The sequence below is a fragment of the Tasmannia lanceolata genome, unplaced genomic scaffold (genome assembly GCF_043159265.1).
Source record: "Tasmannia lanceolata isolate RefF3 unplaced genomic scaffold, GAP_Taslan_0.1 ptg000018l, whole genome shotgun sequence".
Classification (NCBI taxonomy): Eukaryota; Viridiplantae; Streptophyta; class Magnoliopsida; order Canellales; family Winteraceae; genus Tasmannia; species Tasmannia lanceolata.
In genome coordinates, this window is record NW_027518695.1 from 10,047,832 (window position 1) to 10,064,704 (window position 16,873).

At 38.8% G+C, this 16,873-nt stretch overlaps 1 protein-coding gene across 1 annotated transcript; it reads left to right on the forward strand.

Moving 5' to 3' along the window:
* The first annotated feature begins 5,005 nt into the window (after positions 1 to 5,005).
* LOC143850758 (WRKY DNA-binding transcription factor 70-like) lies at positions 5,006 to 7,046 on the forward strand. Its single transcript, XM_077360007.1, has 3 exons — positions 5,006 to 5,384; positions 5,854 to 5,961; positions 6,490 to 7,046. Exons 1-3 carry the CDS (start codon positions 5,041 to 5,043, stop codon positions 6,971 to 6,973), a joined length of 936 nt encoding a protein of 311 aa, XP_077216122.1. The 5' UTR covers positions 5,006 to 5,040; the 3' UTR covers positions 6,974 to 7,046.
* The last annotated feature ends 9,827 nt before the right edge of the window (positions 7,047 to 16,873 follow it).

The following is a 16,873-nucleotide window of genomic DNA, read 5'->3' on the forward strand; positions in this document are numbered from 1 at the left end:
ATCAATTCTCAAAATCCAAAACGAACTGGGCCTTAATGTTTAACTTAAAAAAACTTTACTGGCAAATAAGGATTGAAGTTATTAGAATCCAAAGACAGACTTTCAATTTCATTGGGTCTACCTGCTTTTTCTCGACAACAAATATGTGGGTGCCTGTTGACCGTATTTTGCAAAAGAAAAATAAAAAGAAACAAATGGAAGACCACTCACTTGGCCGTATTTTGCAAAAGAAAAATAAGGACAAACAAGAAAAAAGGGCTCTCGGCAGACACCCAAAAGGTAATCTTTCGTGACAGGTTCGTCTCATTCCTTCTCCTATATGGATCTCCCACCGTCCCTCACCGTTGGGTAAGCTAATATTCTAAGAAAAAAAAAAAATTCATATTAGCCAAACATGCCCTTATGCCCTATTTGGATTCCGGGAAGAATTAATTTTCTAAAAAAGTTTGGAAAGGAGAAACTTTCTACAATTTCCTGTTTTTTTAACATGTGAAAAGAGATAACTTGAACTAGCCCTATTCAATTTTGACTCGGAGAGACCTTCAATTTATGATAAAATTCTCCCTAAATTATGGGAAGAAAAAAATTGTAAGGAAATTTTTTTCCATTATAAAATCCAAACAAGGCCTTAGTGAAAAAGGACAGGCCTCATAATTTAATAGTCTGGCAGAGGGTCAGGTCGAGTTGTTGTTTGTTTTAAAATTACCCGAGATTCCTAAACCTGACGGCCGGGTTTTCTTCATTCTCGATATATGCACAATGAGTTCAGATTGGCAAATGTTTTCTTTAATCTCCTTTATATGATATCGGCCTGTCAAGTGTCCTACCCTTGTAAATTATAATATTGACGGTTAATTCTCTCTATTTACCTTTAATTTTGCCTACACTTCCACTCGCTTGTAAATTGTAACTGTGAATTCAGTTCAAGAGAAAACAATATACGGGGAACTGGTACATCGAAATAGAATTTTAGTTATAAATGAAGTACCATATTTGATAGATTGGATTACAAGAACCCTTGTAAAGTCAATGAAACCATCTCAATCTTGATGAAACTCATCCATAATCATCATCAGCGAGTTCTAGCACACCTTCTTGGGATACAAATGCAGTTCTAGCTAATTGAATCATATAATACAAACAATCACACCATTTTCTCCCTTCTTTCCCTTCATCATTTTATCATTTGTGAAAGATTAAAAAAAACCCAAGTTGCAACTCGGGTCGGGCTGGGTTTTCTAGGCCCCTACCCCTACCCCTACCCTACATTCTATTTTGGCCTTTTGGGTTTCCTTTTGTCTTTTTCTTTTTTATAAAAGCCCGAGATTCCTAGACCCGATGATTTTTTATTTTTTTCGGATCAATGGGATCCAGGTTTACCCGACCTAAGTTGCAACCTACCTGTCTCTCTCTCTCCGCCGTTGCTTTTCTACACACCGTCTGTTAGACAGCGTATTACGTGGACGTGTGAACAGAGTTTCCTTTTTATCCGCTCTGCGTCAGCAGTCTATCCACTCGTGACCCATTAACTTTCCTTTCCCACGACAAGAGTGCCACGTCAGCTGAACGATATTCAGACGAACCTTTTGCTAAGGACACTCCCCACTTTTTCACTATTTTTTTCGCTCGAGTGCCTCACACAACACACGTACTACGAGTAGTAGTTAGTGACTAGTGAGAATCGCGAGATTACAATTTATTCCATGTGGAAGGAATAATCTTAACTGTCATGTGATGAGCTCTAAACATTGTATAAATTTATATGAGAGTGATCATGTGCTATTTGAGAAAAATATTCTATTTTTTTAACTAAAATCTCCAAGGTAAATTGCCTAAAAAAATCAATGGTTTAGCCTTCGTTTTGGATTTTGATAATCAATTTGAGTCCGATAATCAATTTTGGGCTCAAAATCGGTTATCAAAATCCAAAAAATGAACATTGGTTTAGTATGCTTTTTATAACATGACAGATGGTTACAAGTAGAGTATAGAAGAAGATAATTGCAAAGATAAAAGAAGGAGCAACAGAAATGAATCTTTAGCAGCTTACAAGGCTGGCATGTGTCAATGAAGCTTGTCCCTTATCACACCAAGCTGTTTCTCCTTAATACTTGGTATCCATGTGTTGGTGAAGCTTATCCTTTCTCAACAATAAATATTGATTTCCTTAATTTATTATTTTAGTTATAGAGGGTGTTTAATGACTATAAGGAAACATTTATTAGATTTAAATGTATGCATTATTTAAGACATAGGGAGATTCCTTGGATGTTAAAAACCTAAGAGAATGTGCTCACTATTGGACAAGCTTTTCCATTTCTTTAATTTCTTTTAATATTAAAAAATTTCTACTCGATCATATACAACTTCTCCGCAGAGTAAGGGTAAGGTTGGGCACATCTAACCCTCCCCAGATCCGGCAATGGCGGGAGCCTAGTGCACTGGCCTAGTGCCTCATGCATATATTTTGTACATGAGGCACAATAAAAAGCATGGAACGACACTTGTGATGAATTTTTACTATAACGTGTCGTTTTATGTAACTTTGAATTTTTCACTATATTTACAAATAATAACTGTGAAACTGATGAGTTATCAAATTCGAGTTTAATTAGGAAAAATGGGATTTATTATAAAAATTACATTTAATTAAAAAATGATAAATTTTAAATTATTCAGGCATTTTTTAAAGTTTGAAAACAGATAATTAGAAGTTCAAAATTCCTAGAAGAATTTTTCAATTCTTTTTGGAGCATTTGTAAAGTGTGGCTTGGGATCTGCTAGGGACCATTGCAGAATGCATTTAGCTGCGGGTTGTTGCATGAGAGAGCAGCCACCTAATGAATAAGACAGAATCTGTTGAAAAGTGAGCCTACGTAGCTGTTCTCTGATCCAACAGCAGGCCTGCGAAATGCCTTCTGCCATGGCCCCTATCAAATCCATTGTGGCTCTTAGAATGAAAAAAGTAGAAGAAATTCAAGGGGGGGAAAAAAGGAAGAGCCTCTCGTTCATGGAAGGATTAGGATCATGTATACCCGCCCGTCCTTTCGTGTACAAAAAAACAAATGCTTTTGTGGGACCCATGAATCAATGCCCCTAATCACTGTACATTGGCTGAAGCCTGAAGGTGTGTCTTTAAGGCCATTTACTTTTCCACTGGCACGACACTACCACGTGGTTCCATACACGCTTTTACCAGATTCTCCCTTTCCCTTATATGCGATAATAGTTGGGATTTGCTAGGGTCCATCGCAGAAGGAATTTCGCAGCTGAGTTTGTACGAGAGATCAGTCACCTGAGAAGAAATAAATGTATAAGATAAAATATGCTGAAAAGTGAGCGTGGGTGGCTGTTCTTTCATGCAAAAATCAGCCGGGAAATGCCTTTCTACGAAATTCCCTAGGAAATTATATTTGCTAGGGAATTTCCTCAAGAAATTCTTCATATAAAGTTAGAGCACAGAAAATATAAAATGGAGCCCCAGTCTCCAGTATGTTTGCTGTAAGATGAACGGTTCAAAAATTAAAAAAATAAGAGTTATAAAAACTGCTGCAAGTTAAAGGGTTAGAATCATCAAATGAACGGTGTAGATCATCCAAATAGGTGGGCCCCAGTATACTTTTTTTTTTCTTTTTTCTGGGCTTAAAAATACACACTCACATTTCATGTAGATTAATCTCATATGGAAGATCATATATGTCTCCTAAAAAAGTTCTTGATATTCCAAAATTCATTCTATTTAGAATAATTACACTATATGATTAGGGCAGTGATAAATCGACCCCATATATCTTAAATCGACCCGAGGTCTAAGACATATCGGGGTCGATTTATCACTGTCCAAGCTATTTAGGACACTTGTGATTGGGTCCACCAATTCCACCATTGCAGAAAAATGAGAGAATTTAACACATGTTAATTGTTTGATTTGATCGACACCTAAATGCGTACCAACTCTATATTACAACCCACAGATTAACTGCTAGGATTGATGTGATGCCCGTGTAAGTGGGTCCCACATTCATTAAGAGAGTATGTAGGGAAGATGGAAATAAGAAAGTGGGAAATGGCTAGGCAATTTCTCGGATGACTTTTGGATGAGAGAACAACCACCTGAGATGAATTAGACGAATAAGACAAAATATGCTGAAAAGTGAGCCCACGTGGCCTTTTTTCTCATGGCTTTCCAGGAAATTGCCTAGCAAATCCTACATAGAGGTAAGCAATGTTAAGATATGTGGATCTAACCGTTGGATTGCATGGTGGCAGATTAGGTAGTTGGTTTAGATTAGGATGATTAGATAAGGGAAGATGATTAGATCAGGGAAGTTGATTTAGGTTAGGAAGAACTTCATCTCTTGTTCTTATCTTTATCTCTTTTCTTATGTTTATCTTTATCTGTAATTGCTTATTTAAGCAATCTCTATTATTAATAAAAATCAATCGGAGATTAGTGAAACCCTAAATTCAACAAGTAATTTGGTAGTTTTGTCTTGTTAGTATTGTGCTACCAAGACACTTGACTATGTTTTCTTTTATTTAAGTTATGCAAGGGCTCCCTCGTATCTATCATTCCTCTTTATTATTTAATAACCAATTTTATTAACTAAAATGCTTTTATATACTTCACAAATCGCAAAATATATCCCTCTAGAAGTACACGTGGCGCCATTGAATTGGCTGTTTGGGACAACCACTATGCACGCGCGTCTCCCTATCATCTTCCCATTATGACGGTAAATCACGTCATTTCACGACATTTTGTCCACTAATTTACTAAACTGCGCGTAATTAAGGAAATGACGAGAGCGGTATCAAACGCTATGATGTCATATGATGACGTCACCACCTTGCATAATAAGAATCTAGAAGAGATGATTCTTCCTATAAGCTTCCTTCTAAATTTCCTTTCACTTTTATCCCTTCTCAGTTCTCAATGCATAAAAACGGATAACACTGCCCCCCTTCACCTTACTCTTACAAGACCCCCCACCCCCCACCCCCCCCCCAAAAAAAGCCCACCCCAAAGGCAAAAGCCAAATGGAGTCTCCACCTTGGCCGGGAAATTTTTCCGATGACCGGAAAATAGCGACACAAGGGCTGATCAACGGCCACAAATTCGCCTCGGAGCTTCGGATTATAGTCCAAAATCTCCAAGGCGTTTCGGAGTCGATGGTGATGGAGACACTTGTCGAGAAAACCTTAAAATCGATCGAAGGAAGCTACACCGCCCTGAATTCCAACGAAGGCCGAGTGGGTGGTCAGAATCCGGCGAATATTCCGGCCTGTTTGTCATTTTCTGATGAACACATCAACAAATTGACCGATGAGAGTGTGAAGATTCCGGTGGCGATGAAAGATCGGAGAAGACCGACAAAGAGAAGGTGATTAAATTTTAATTTTAGTTAATTTTTCTTAGAATATTGAATGAATTAGTAATTTTTGAAAAAGTTTGGGGCATATTGGGCATGTAAGATTGTTAGTGGCTTTGCTGGCAGGGCTGCCATTCAATCAAAGGGAGGAGGGTACATATTTCACTTTACCTTTTTTGTGTAGGAAAGTTGGGTGGGTACACATAGCTTTTCATTGATGAGAAATATGACCCTTGCTCCTTTCCAAAATTTACATGCATGATCGTGAGAGATCATTTGCCTTTGTTGGGTAAAGGCAGTACAATAACAGTGCCTTTGTTTTGGTTTTTCCAAATTTGAAAGAGAAAAGAGGAACCTTTTGTAAGACTCTGTCCCAAATTAGTTGAGGTCGGATAAGTGAATCCTTTAGAAAAATTTCATGAGGAATTTATTTATTTTTATGTATTATACGAAAATTTAATTTAATTTTTATTGATTGCAGAAGAACAACTACAGAGACATGGACAAAGGTCTCAGCAGCACCTCGTGATGATGGCCATGCCTGGAGAAAATATGGGCAAAAAGAAATTCTTGGAGCCAAATATCCAAGGTCTTTTTCCTTATCCCCCCTTCTACTTTTGCAGGATGGAAAAGGGAAATATCATTTCCACCCCCTTCTGTTTGTCTTTTCCTGATAATGAAATCATTTTCACCAAAAAGGGTAAACTCAAGATGGTGGACATATCATTTCCTTATATAAAAATGTATTACATATAAGGGATTTGCTAAGCTCCATCGCAAAAGGCTTTTTGAGCCTGGTCTGTCGCAATTCAGATCAGCTACCTCGTGAATGAAGACAAATATCGCAAAAGGCTTTTCACGGCTGGTCGACCAGCCGTGAAAAGCCTTTTGCTATGGACGCTAGCAATTCCCTACATATAATCATAAGTTGGAAAATAGAGTATTGTAGTAACTAAAAAGGGGGATTAGAGATTTGTTTTATGGACCCAGTTCAATCTATGCTTTCCCAAGGCAAATTTACAATTTCTTTCAATTTTCCAAATAAATCATTCTTAAGTTCAAAATCATATTATTCTCAATTATTAATTAATTCCTTTTGATTATTATTATATAACAGGTGCTATTTTAGATGTACCCATAAAAATGACCAAGAATGCCAGGCAATTAAGCAAGTGCAGAGAAGAGAGGACGATCCTTCCACCTATCTGATCACATACATGGGGCAACATACATGCAAAGATCTCCATAAAAACCCTAAATTTGTCTTCAATTCTCCTCAAAGGGAACCCTTTTTACTGAATTTTCAGTCACCCTTAATAAGAAAACAAGAGAACCCTTGCTTCTCATCCTCTTCCTCAATTAAACAGGAGACTTATCAAGAGAAGCTGATTGATCTCCATCACAATATCGAGTCGGTATTTCATATGTTGCCGGAGTTAACGGAATTGGAATCGTATGGGCAGACGTTGGAATCGGATTCCGGTGATGTTGCCTCTGGTGTGTACACATCTACCAGTCCTAATACCTTGAACTTCGATCCTATGGTTGATTCAGTTCAGTTTGATGATTTTTTCAATTTTGGTGAGGGAGATTTATTGTAAGTTCAATGTAACAATATGATTAGAAGATTGTCCATATAACACTGTCACATTTATCAAACGGATGGATTTTGCATGTGAGCATTTGCCCATTTGATTTGATTGTTGGTCTACTTTTTTCCTTTGCACTACATTTGCTAGTCACTGGCCCTAACCATCAACATGTATGGTCTTGGACCTTCAACAGAGAGAGAGAGAGCGAGAGAGAGAGAGAGAGAGAGAGAGAGAGAGGTGGGAACAAAAAAGGAGCCCACAAGCATGTTCCCACTCGTTTCCTTGGACAATTCAACTCTTTGTACCTCATGCATCCCTTTCATTGCAAGCTCTAGGCAATATCCACGACGTTGTTCCGATTTCTAGAGAAAGTTCCATCCCCGGTACTTATCTCTTGGTTTTTTTTACCTTCCATCCCCCTTGTACTTAACTTATACATGTGTCCTTGACTTTACACACACACGTGCGCGCGCGCACACACACACGAATATACATGATTAATGTAATTTTGATTATAAGTTTTGATTAGATGTGTGCTCGTAATAGTGCCATCTGATGACATACAATGAACAATGGACAATTGCCACTTATAAAAGGGAGATTCGGATAGGCTACACTTTGAGTCTTTGACTAGCTTAAAAACGTGAAAATCAACTCGGCTAGTGATGGGACATAAATACCGCGTTGCTCTCAATAAAGCCTAACCATCATAAAGAAAGGTGTTGGGAAATGGCAAGACCATACGATCACGACGCGTGTCGCTCTCTCGCCGTCCAGGCCTCATCATCACAAGTTATGGAATGAAATATCCGACAAAGCCCCGCGCGTCGGCGGAGCAGGGGAACACCCCAATCCTGCAAAGGAAGGTTTTCTCTCCAAAATGATGATAAGGTCCGCGCGCCTCCCTTTAAAAGGGAAGGGAAGGGAAGAAGAGAGGGATCCACATTTTTTTAAAGACATCATTTTCTCAGCTCCCGCATAACAATTGGAAAAAGAGGCGAGGCAACAACAGAGGAGATTAGGAACTTAATCCTACTCTCTGCTTGTCCCCTCCGACCCACTCATCCGCACACCCAGAAAAGAACCCGTGCCTTGATCCTGGTAAACCTGATCGAACCCCCTCATCTTGTCCCTGTCTTTTATATTGATTGGTCGAAGGATCTGACTTGGGTGTCGAAGTGGTCGTCCGAGACCCACCCCGGACCCCCTGACCCCCCCTGTTTGTGATTGCAGACCCCGCGGAGGCCCTCTACCGACCGCGCGATCGCAGACCCGGATTCAGACGCCATCAGCTAAGAAGTGGGTGAAGTCGAGTTCAAAGGAATGAGTGACTGCTAACTTGGCAAAAACTTTAGGAGAGAGAATAATGTTCATATTAGGAGAGAACCTAAGTATATATATGGGGATTATGGGCTGTTGGATTTGGGATTAATATCTGATAATCTTCGTTTAGTTTTTTTCTCATAGCGAAAGGACCGAATCATCGCTCGTGGCCATAGGCATTGTTCCTGAACCACCTAAACACCTATGTTATCTTTGTGCTTGTTGTTTTCCTTCGTCCTTTGCATGTTATCCCATCAATTTAGACTGTAAGATTTTCTACAAGTTGTGCTAGAAGATCTATGCATTTTCTCAATGATTTAATATGTGGATGGAGTTTGATTGCATGTGGAGAATCTTTTCCCTTTATTTTAGAGTCGAGAAATGAGAGAGAGCACTGTTTTGGACTCCTTTAAGTCATACGAGCCCACAACTATGTTCCCACTCCTTTCCAAGAAAATCTACGGGGATCTTTTTTTCCAGATTGAAATGAATGATTAGGACATATTTTGGCCTGTTTCACCGTTTGTACGTCATGCATCCCTTTCAATGCAAGCTCTAGGCAATATCCATTTTGTTTTTCCAATTTCTAGAGAAAGTTCCATGCACCTCCCTCTTGACTCTTATCTTCATCTCCTTGACTAAGATCACTGAGCCGTTCACATTTAATTGGCAAAAGTTAATTTATAGATTATGTGACTAGGATAGTTTTATTAACGTAATTTTTATGGGATTTGCTAGGGACCATCGCAGATGGCATTTCTCCATCATGCCATCGCATGGGAGAGCAGCCACAGCCTCATAGGCTCACTTTTCAACAAATTTTGTCCTATTCATTTAATTCATCAGAGGTGGCTGCTCTCTCGTGCAACTGTCCGCTCGTGAAATGCCTTCTTTGATGGTCCCTAGCTGAAAAAAGATTAAAAAAAAAAAAAAAAAACCAATTGCCCTGAGGCGGCAAAAAATCATAGATTTCCAATGCATTCCTACTAGTCCAAGCAAGGGTAAGTCCATCTGCATCGCTATTAGCTGATCTTTTCACATGCCAAAACCTAACATAGAAGTTAGTTGGGGCCCATTTGGATGCCAAGAAGATTTTGATTTGGATTTTGCACATTTGTAGCCCTTTTTGCATTGTGATTTGGATCCGGATCAAACCGTTGGATTTCCAAATCAGTGACTGACAATGAAAAAAAATCAGATTTCAAAATATGCTGTAGAAATAAGTAATTTGAAACCTACAGATCTGGCAGCTTCCTTCACCCTCTTTACTCCTCAACCTCTCCACTCCACTGGGAACTAGGAAGTACCCCCTTCCCTCTCTGTCTGCCTCAACATGAGCTGGCGGATCTATTAAATTTTATTCAAAACTCAATTTCAAATCCAAATACAAAATATGACGTATCCAAACGGGCTCTTATTCTCTTCTAGATCTCATCTATAAACTTGACAAATATCCAAGGTTAGGGATTGCTACCATCCATCTGCCTAATAAACATTAAGTGAATCCCTAACAACAATCAGCTTTATTTTAAAAACTTTCATTTGAGATTTTGATCCCTTGTAAGACCGCACTTAATTCAACTTCACTTGAGTCAGTCACCCCAATCAGACCAAAAACTTTCATATCCTCTTTTCACACTGTCTGACTTGTGGAGGATCTCATTGTGGTTTAATATTGATCAAGCAAATCATGGGTCCCACCATTAATTACCAGTCCTAATTTCGTTCTGCTTGCGGTGGGCCCTCGAGCCTGGAGGCAGGTAGTGCAGCATTCAACTCTCACTCGACTATGATAAAAGAAATCATTTTTAATCCGGTTTTGATTGCAGGAATTTTTGGGAATAGATTGGAGAAGAAAACTTTTCCAAAATTTCGTGAAAGGAATAATAAATGCAACTTGATGACGTGGATTAATTGGGGTGCACTTGCCGTTGGTTTTTTTTTGCAAGCATACTCTTCAGTTTAGAAATCCTCATATAATTTCTCATATATATTAATATTATATACATATATAAGACAAAGCAGATATTGGTAGTTGAATCACTCATATTTCATTGGGCTCGTCCTTTGCTACTCTCATTGGCTTCACTTAAATAACGTTTTGATTCTGCAACATCATCGTGTGAACGTCATCGCGTGAACGTCATCATGTGGGTTTTTTATTTTATTTGAGTGGCATCGCCATGTACATTTTCTATGATTCTATCCCTTTCAATCCATTTCTCACACAAAAGAAGACAAGACTCCACCACCAAGGCAAAAGGGCAATGAAGTCTCAACCTTGGCCGGAAAACTTGTCTAATAACCGGAAAATGATGATTCAAGAGTTGATCCACTGCCACAAATTCGCCTTAGCTGCGAATTGTCTTCTAGACTTAATTCCCAAGGTGTATGTGAATAAAAGATCTTGCAGAACCTTGTTCAGAAAATATTGCAATTGATAAGGGGAGCTTAATTATACTCTACTGAGTTGGGGGCGAAAGCCGAGTTGTCTCAGGTGTAAGTTTTTGGGAAAATGACTCAGAAATTACGTTTTATTTTTGAAATGACGTCAGGAATACAGAAACAAAAACAGCAATTGGACCGGAGAATGCGGTTACATTATAAGGTCGGTCACAATTGAACAGATTGAGCAAGTTACTGACGTAACAGGAAACCTATTAGTCCGAAAGCGTCATGGAGAGTAACGAAAGTCCACAGACCACCTAATTGACACCGACAAGTAAAATCACCAACATTCAATTCATGTTGACAATGTTGTATCAATCAAATATAATTTGATCGTGGATAAATGGATCCATTTATCCCAGCCTCATAGGTTTGTTTCTTTATTTCTTTACTTTATTTCAATTTCACTCAAATGATGAGTTCGCCATATTCGCTGCGACACAAGAAGTATCTTCTTAATGAACAAAAAAAAAATTTGTATTATTCTAGATACTACAAAAAAATTCTATTAGGTCTAATGTACTTATTCGATCTAATAAGTACCTTGTATCAGAATTTAGAAATTTTATTGCTCGAATCTTTAGTATTCTCTTATTTATCATCTGTCTAGTATTTAGGCAGAATACTGTCGCCTATTATCAGTAAGAAGCTGAAAGAAATTTCAGAAACGGAAGAAAGGGGGGAAAGTGGGAAAATGACTCAGAAATTGTTTTTTATTTTTGAAATGACAGCCGACTAGCGGTTTATTTTGAATTCACGTCAGAGTTGCCATACAAGAAAAGGATGAAAATACCCCTTAAGGAGGCCCTCTTCTTCTTTTTTTATTATTAATACCCGGCCCCAAGTGGCTAAGGGCATGTAGCATGTTTGGATCTAGGGAAATAAAATAACGGAAAATCATACTTTCCAAGAAACTATATTCTGGGTTTCTAGATTTTTATTTTTTAGTTTTGTCTATGGAAAATCATGAGGAATGGCATCAAGCGGTTATATGGGTTTGCATTCTCCCCTTTTTAAGGTGTCAAGAATGAGAAAATGCAAAAGTAACTCAAAAACTCTTGTTCAGCAATCCGGCCCACTAAGCCCGTTTCTAAACTTTTGCCTTCTTCTTAGGCTAAAAGCAAGGATTCTAGGTAACGATTCTAGCCCATTAAATTGGGCGAGAATGAGAAGCGTTGCCGAAGGCGCCCATAGCCGCTTGAGTGTACTTGGGTTGTTATTTGCGGTCAAGGTGCCACGCTGGCAATCTCTTAAAGAAAACGCTTGTGCTCTAACTATGGTTAAGAGAATTTTAGAATTGCCTCAAGTCGTGATGATGTTTCATAGTTTAGAGAGAAAAGACGGGAACCTGTAACCGTTGTTAAAGTATAAAAGATAAATAACGCCTTTCTCCACCAGCTTAAGCTATTGGAGAAGTTGGTAAGTTATCATGGTATCAGAGCCAAAGGTCTCGAGTTCAAACCTCCCGGATAGCAAAAATCCACATGTGATGGTCAGCCCAAAGTGGGGCCACATGTGCCACGTGTTTGCCAAGTGGGCCACACGTGCGGGGGAGTGTTAAAGTATAAAAGATAAATAACGCCTTTCTCCACCAGCTTAAGCTATTGGAGAAGTTGGTAAGTTATCAACCGAGCCCGTTAAACAAGAATTTTGGTTTCCATAATTTCCTTACAGCTCTCGGTGACTTTTCTGCTTTCCCTGTTTTTTGAGTAAAGTTTATTATGAGAATTTTAATAATCTGTATTTAATAAGCTTACCAAACCATGGAAAACACCTTTTTTTAAGGAATTTTTTTTCTCTGAAAAAACAATACCTATAAAAAAATTAGGATCCTTGTCTAGAGTCTAGACCTAGGTTCTCAATACCAGGTCTCCAACCAAAAGATTCTTCCACCTGGGAACCGGCGCCACAAAAAATAACAATTTTTTTTTCTTTTCCAAATTTGAAAGCGAAAAGAGGAAACTTTTGTAATTTATTTTTATGTATATTCTCAACTCAACAAAGCCTTTGTCCCAAATTAGTTGAGGTCGGCTAAATGAATCCTTTAGAAAAATGTCATGAAGAATTATTTTTATGTATTTTATGAAAAATTAATTTAATTTTTATTGGTTGCAGAAGAACAACTACAGGAGACATGGACAAAGGTCTCAGCAGCACCTCTTGATGATGGCCATGCCTGGAGAAAATATGGGCAAAAAGAAATTCTAGGAGCCAAATATCCAAGGTCTTTTTCCTTACCCCCTTCTACTTTTGCAGGATGGAAAAGGGAAATATCATTTCCACCCCCTTCTGTTTGTCTTTTCCTGATAATGAAATCATTTTCAGCAAAAGGGTAAACTCAAGATGGTGGACATATCATTTCCTTATATAAAAATCTATTACATATAAGGGATTTGCTAAACACCTATGTTATCTTTGTGCTTGTTGTTTTCCTACGTCCTTTGCATGTTATCTCATCAATTCAGACTGTAAGATTTTCTACAAGCTGTTAGGGCTGCAACTCGGGTCGGGCGGGTCGGGTTTTGGAGAACCCAACCCTACCCGAGAAATATCTTGGGTCGGGTCGGGTCGGGTTTTTTTCCGGAAAACCCACGATTCCCAAACCCGGCCCTACCCATGATAAATCTCGGGTCGGGTCGGGTCGGGTCGGGTTTTTTCACGTTGACGCAATTTTTTAAGGAAAATTCTTGTTTGGCAAGGCAACTCAACTCATACAAGCAGAAATTACACTCACATTACACTTGAATCAAACAATGATGTAATTACACTCACATTATACTTGAATTAAACAATGTCGTAATAAAAAAATGTTGTAATTACAATCAAACAATGCTGAATCAAACACTTGAATCAACTCAACTCATAGAAGCAGAAATTACACTCACATACAATAACAGTGGGTGCGTGGGTTTTCACTTTTAACTTTTAACTAACAATAGAAAAAAATGTGCATACTAGAACTTATGTAACTCGGGTCGGGTCGGGTCGGGCCCCTTCAAACCCGGCTCGACCCGAGATTCATGTGGGCTTTTGAATGCTCAACCCGGCTCGACCCGAAACCCATGAAACCTAAACCCAACCCAAGCTATTTTCGGGTCGGGTCGATGCGGGTCGGGTAAAACCCGGCTCGAGTTGCAGCCCTACAAGCTGTGCTAGAGCATCTATGCATTTTGTCAATGATTTAATATGTGGATGGAGTTTGATTGCATGTGGAGAATCTTTTCCCTTTATTTTAGAGTCGATAAATGAGGATGCGGTGATTTAGAGGAGGTTCTGCTCGGTTAGAGACAGTTTAGATATGGTTTTGATCAAATCAAATTGTGTTTGCGGGTTTTTGGAAAATTAGTCGGAAGAGTGTCATCAGATGGTTTTAATCTATTTCGGTGGGGACCGAAACGGATATTTTCCGAAATTTCAGATTTCGCCATTTACCAAATTTCAGACCGAAATTCCAAAATTTAGTCCGAAATTTCGATTTTATGTCATTTTATTTTTTTAAAAAAAATTGTTTCTGATTTCACCGAAATTTCGCATTTCGGTGGGGTCCAAAATTGGTACCGAAACTGAAATTTAAAACCTTGGTTTTAATCAATAGTTCCACTGAGAGAGAGAGAGAGAGAGAGAGAGAGAGAGAGAGAGCACATTGTTTTGGGCTCCTTTAAGTCATACGAGCCCACAACTATGTTCAGAGAGAGAGAGAGAGAGAGAGAGAGAGCATTGTTTTGGGCTCCTTTAAGGCATACGAGCCCACAACGATGTTCCCACTCCTTTCCATGAAAATCTATGGGAATCTTCTTTTCCAGATTCAAATGAATGATTAGGTCATATTTTGGACTGTTTCAACGTTTGTACCTCATGCATCCCTTTCAATGCAAGCTCTAGGCAATATCCATGTTGTTTTTTCCAATTTCAAGAGAAAGTTCCATGCACCTCCCTCTTGATTCTTATCTTCATCTCCTTGACTAAGATCACTGAGCCGTTCACATTTAATTGGCAAAAGTTAATTTATAGATTACGCGACTAGGATAGTTTTATTAATGTAATTTTTATGAGATTCCCTAGGGTCCATCGCAGAAGGCATTTTGCCAGCAAGCCATCGCATGAGAGAGCACCCACAGCCACAAAGGCTCACTTTTCATCAAATTTTGTCTTATTAATTTAATTCAACAGAGGTGGCTGCTCTCTCGTGCCACAGTCCGCTCGTGAAATGCCTTCTCCGATGGTCCCTAGGTTAAAAAAGAAGAAAAAAAAACCAACTGCCCTGAGGCTGCAAAAAATCATAGATTTCCAATGCATTCCTCCTAATCCCAGCAAGGGTAAATCCATCTACATCGCTATTAGCTAATCTTTTCACATGCCAAAACTTAACATAGAAGTTAGTTGGGGCCCATTTGGATGCCAAGAAGATTTTGATTTTGATTTCGCACATTTGCAGCCCTTTTTGCATTGTGATTTGGATTCGGATCAAACCCTTGGATTTCCAAATTAGTGACTGACAATGAAAAAAATCAGCTTTCCAAATATGCTGTGGAAATAAGTAATTTGAAATCTACAGATCTGGCAGCTTCCTTCACCCTCTTTACTCCTCAACCTTTCCACTCCACTAGGAACTAGGAAGTACCCCCTTCCCTTTCTGTCTGCCTCAACATGAACTGCGGATCTATTCAATTTGTATTCAAAACTCAATTCCAAATCCAAATACAAAATATGACGTATCCAAACAGGCCCTTATTCTCTTCTTAGATCTCATCTATAAACTTGACAAATATCAAAGGATAGGGATTACTACCATCCATCTGCCTAATAAACATTAACTGAATCCCTAACAACAATCAGCTTTATTTGAAAAACTTTCATTTGAGATTTTGACCCCCTGTAAGACCGCACTTAATTCAACTTCACTTGAGTCTGTCACCCCAATCGGATCAAAGAGATCAATCCCTGCTCGTCCCTTAGTACTTCTCCAACTCTGGCCGGCCCGGATTACCCTCACTCGAATCATCAAATTGAATTTCAATATGCCTTATCAGGGGAGGGTTTCATTGAGGAGAGGTGGCCCCCTTCTTATCACTGTTGGTAAAAAACAAGTATGCTTGAAAAGTTTTTCTCATAGAACATCTAGAAGACAATGATTTTCTAAGCGCACACTGGAGGAATCATTGATCAAACAATATTTTCTTGTAACTTTGACCGCCCATTTTAACTTTGTTCTGCGTGCGGTGGGCCCTAGAGCCTGGAGGCAGGTACTGCAACATTCAACTCTCACTCGACTAACATCATCTTGTGAACGTCATCGCGTGAATGTCATCATGTGGCTATTTTATTTTATTTGAGTATACATTTTTTATCCCTTTCAATCCATTTCTCACACAAAAGAAGACAAGACTCCACCACCAAGGCAAAAGGGCAATGAAGTCTCAACCTCGGCCGGAAAACTTCTCTAATAACCGGAAAATGATGATTCAAGAGTTGATCCACTGCCACAAATTCGCCTTAGCTGCGAATTGTCTTCCAGACTTAATTCCCAAGGTGTATGTGAATAAAAGATCTTGCAGAACCTTGTTCAGAAAATATTGCAATCGATAAGGGGAGCTTAATTATACTCTACTTGAGTTTAGGGCCAAAGCCGAGTTGTCTAAGGTGCAAGTTTGGTAGTGTTTGGATTCGGGTATGGGCCCACATTATTTGGATGATCCAAAGCGTTCATTTGATGGGTCCTGACATAGATAGGGTGTGCCCAAAAAATCAGCTCCATCGGATCATCCTAACCCTTCAATCTATGGACGAACTTTCAGCTGAGGGGGCAAACCTTAAACAAATTGAAACTACAGGGGTGTATTTGTCACGTTTTAAACTATAGGGGTGGAATTGGATGTGTCAGAAACTAGAGGAGGTGTAAATGTAATTATCCCTTTTATTTATTTATTAATACCCGTCCCTAAGTGGCTAAGGGCATGTAGCATGTTTGGATCTAGGGAAATAAAATAACGGAAAATCATACTTTCCAAGAAACTTTATTCTGGGTTTCTAGATATTTTTTAAAAGTTTTGTCTACGGAAAATCATTAGGAATGCTAGCATCAAGCGGTTATATGGGTCTGCATTCTCTCCTTTTTAAGGTGTCAAGAATGAGAAAACG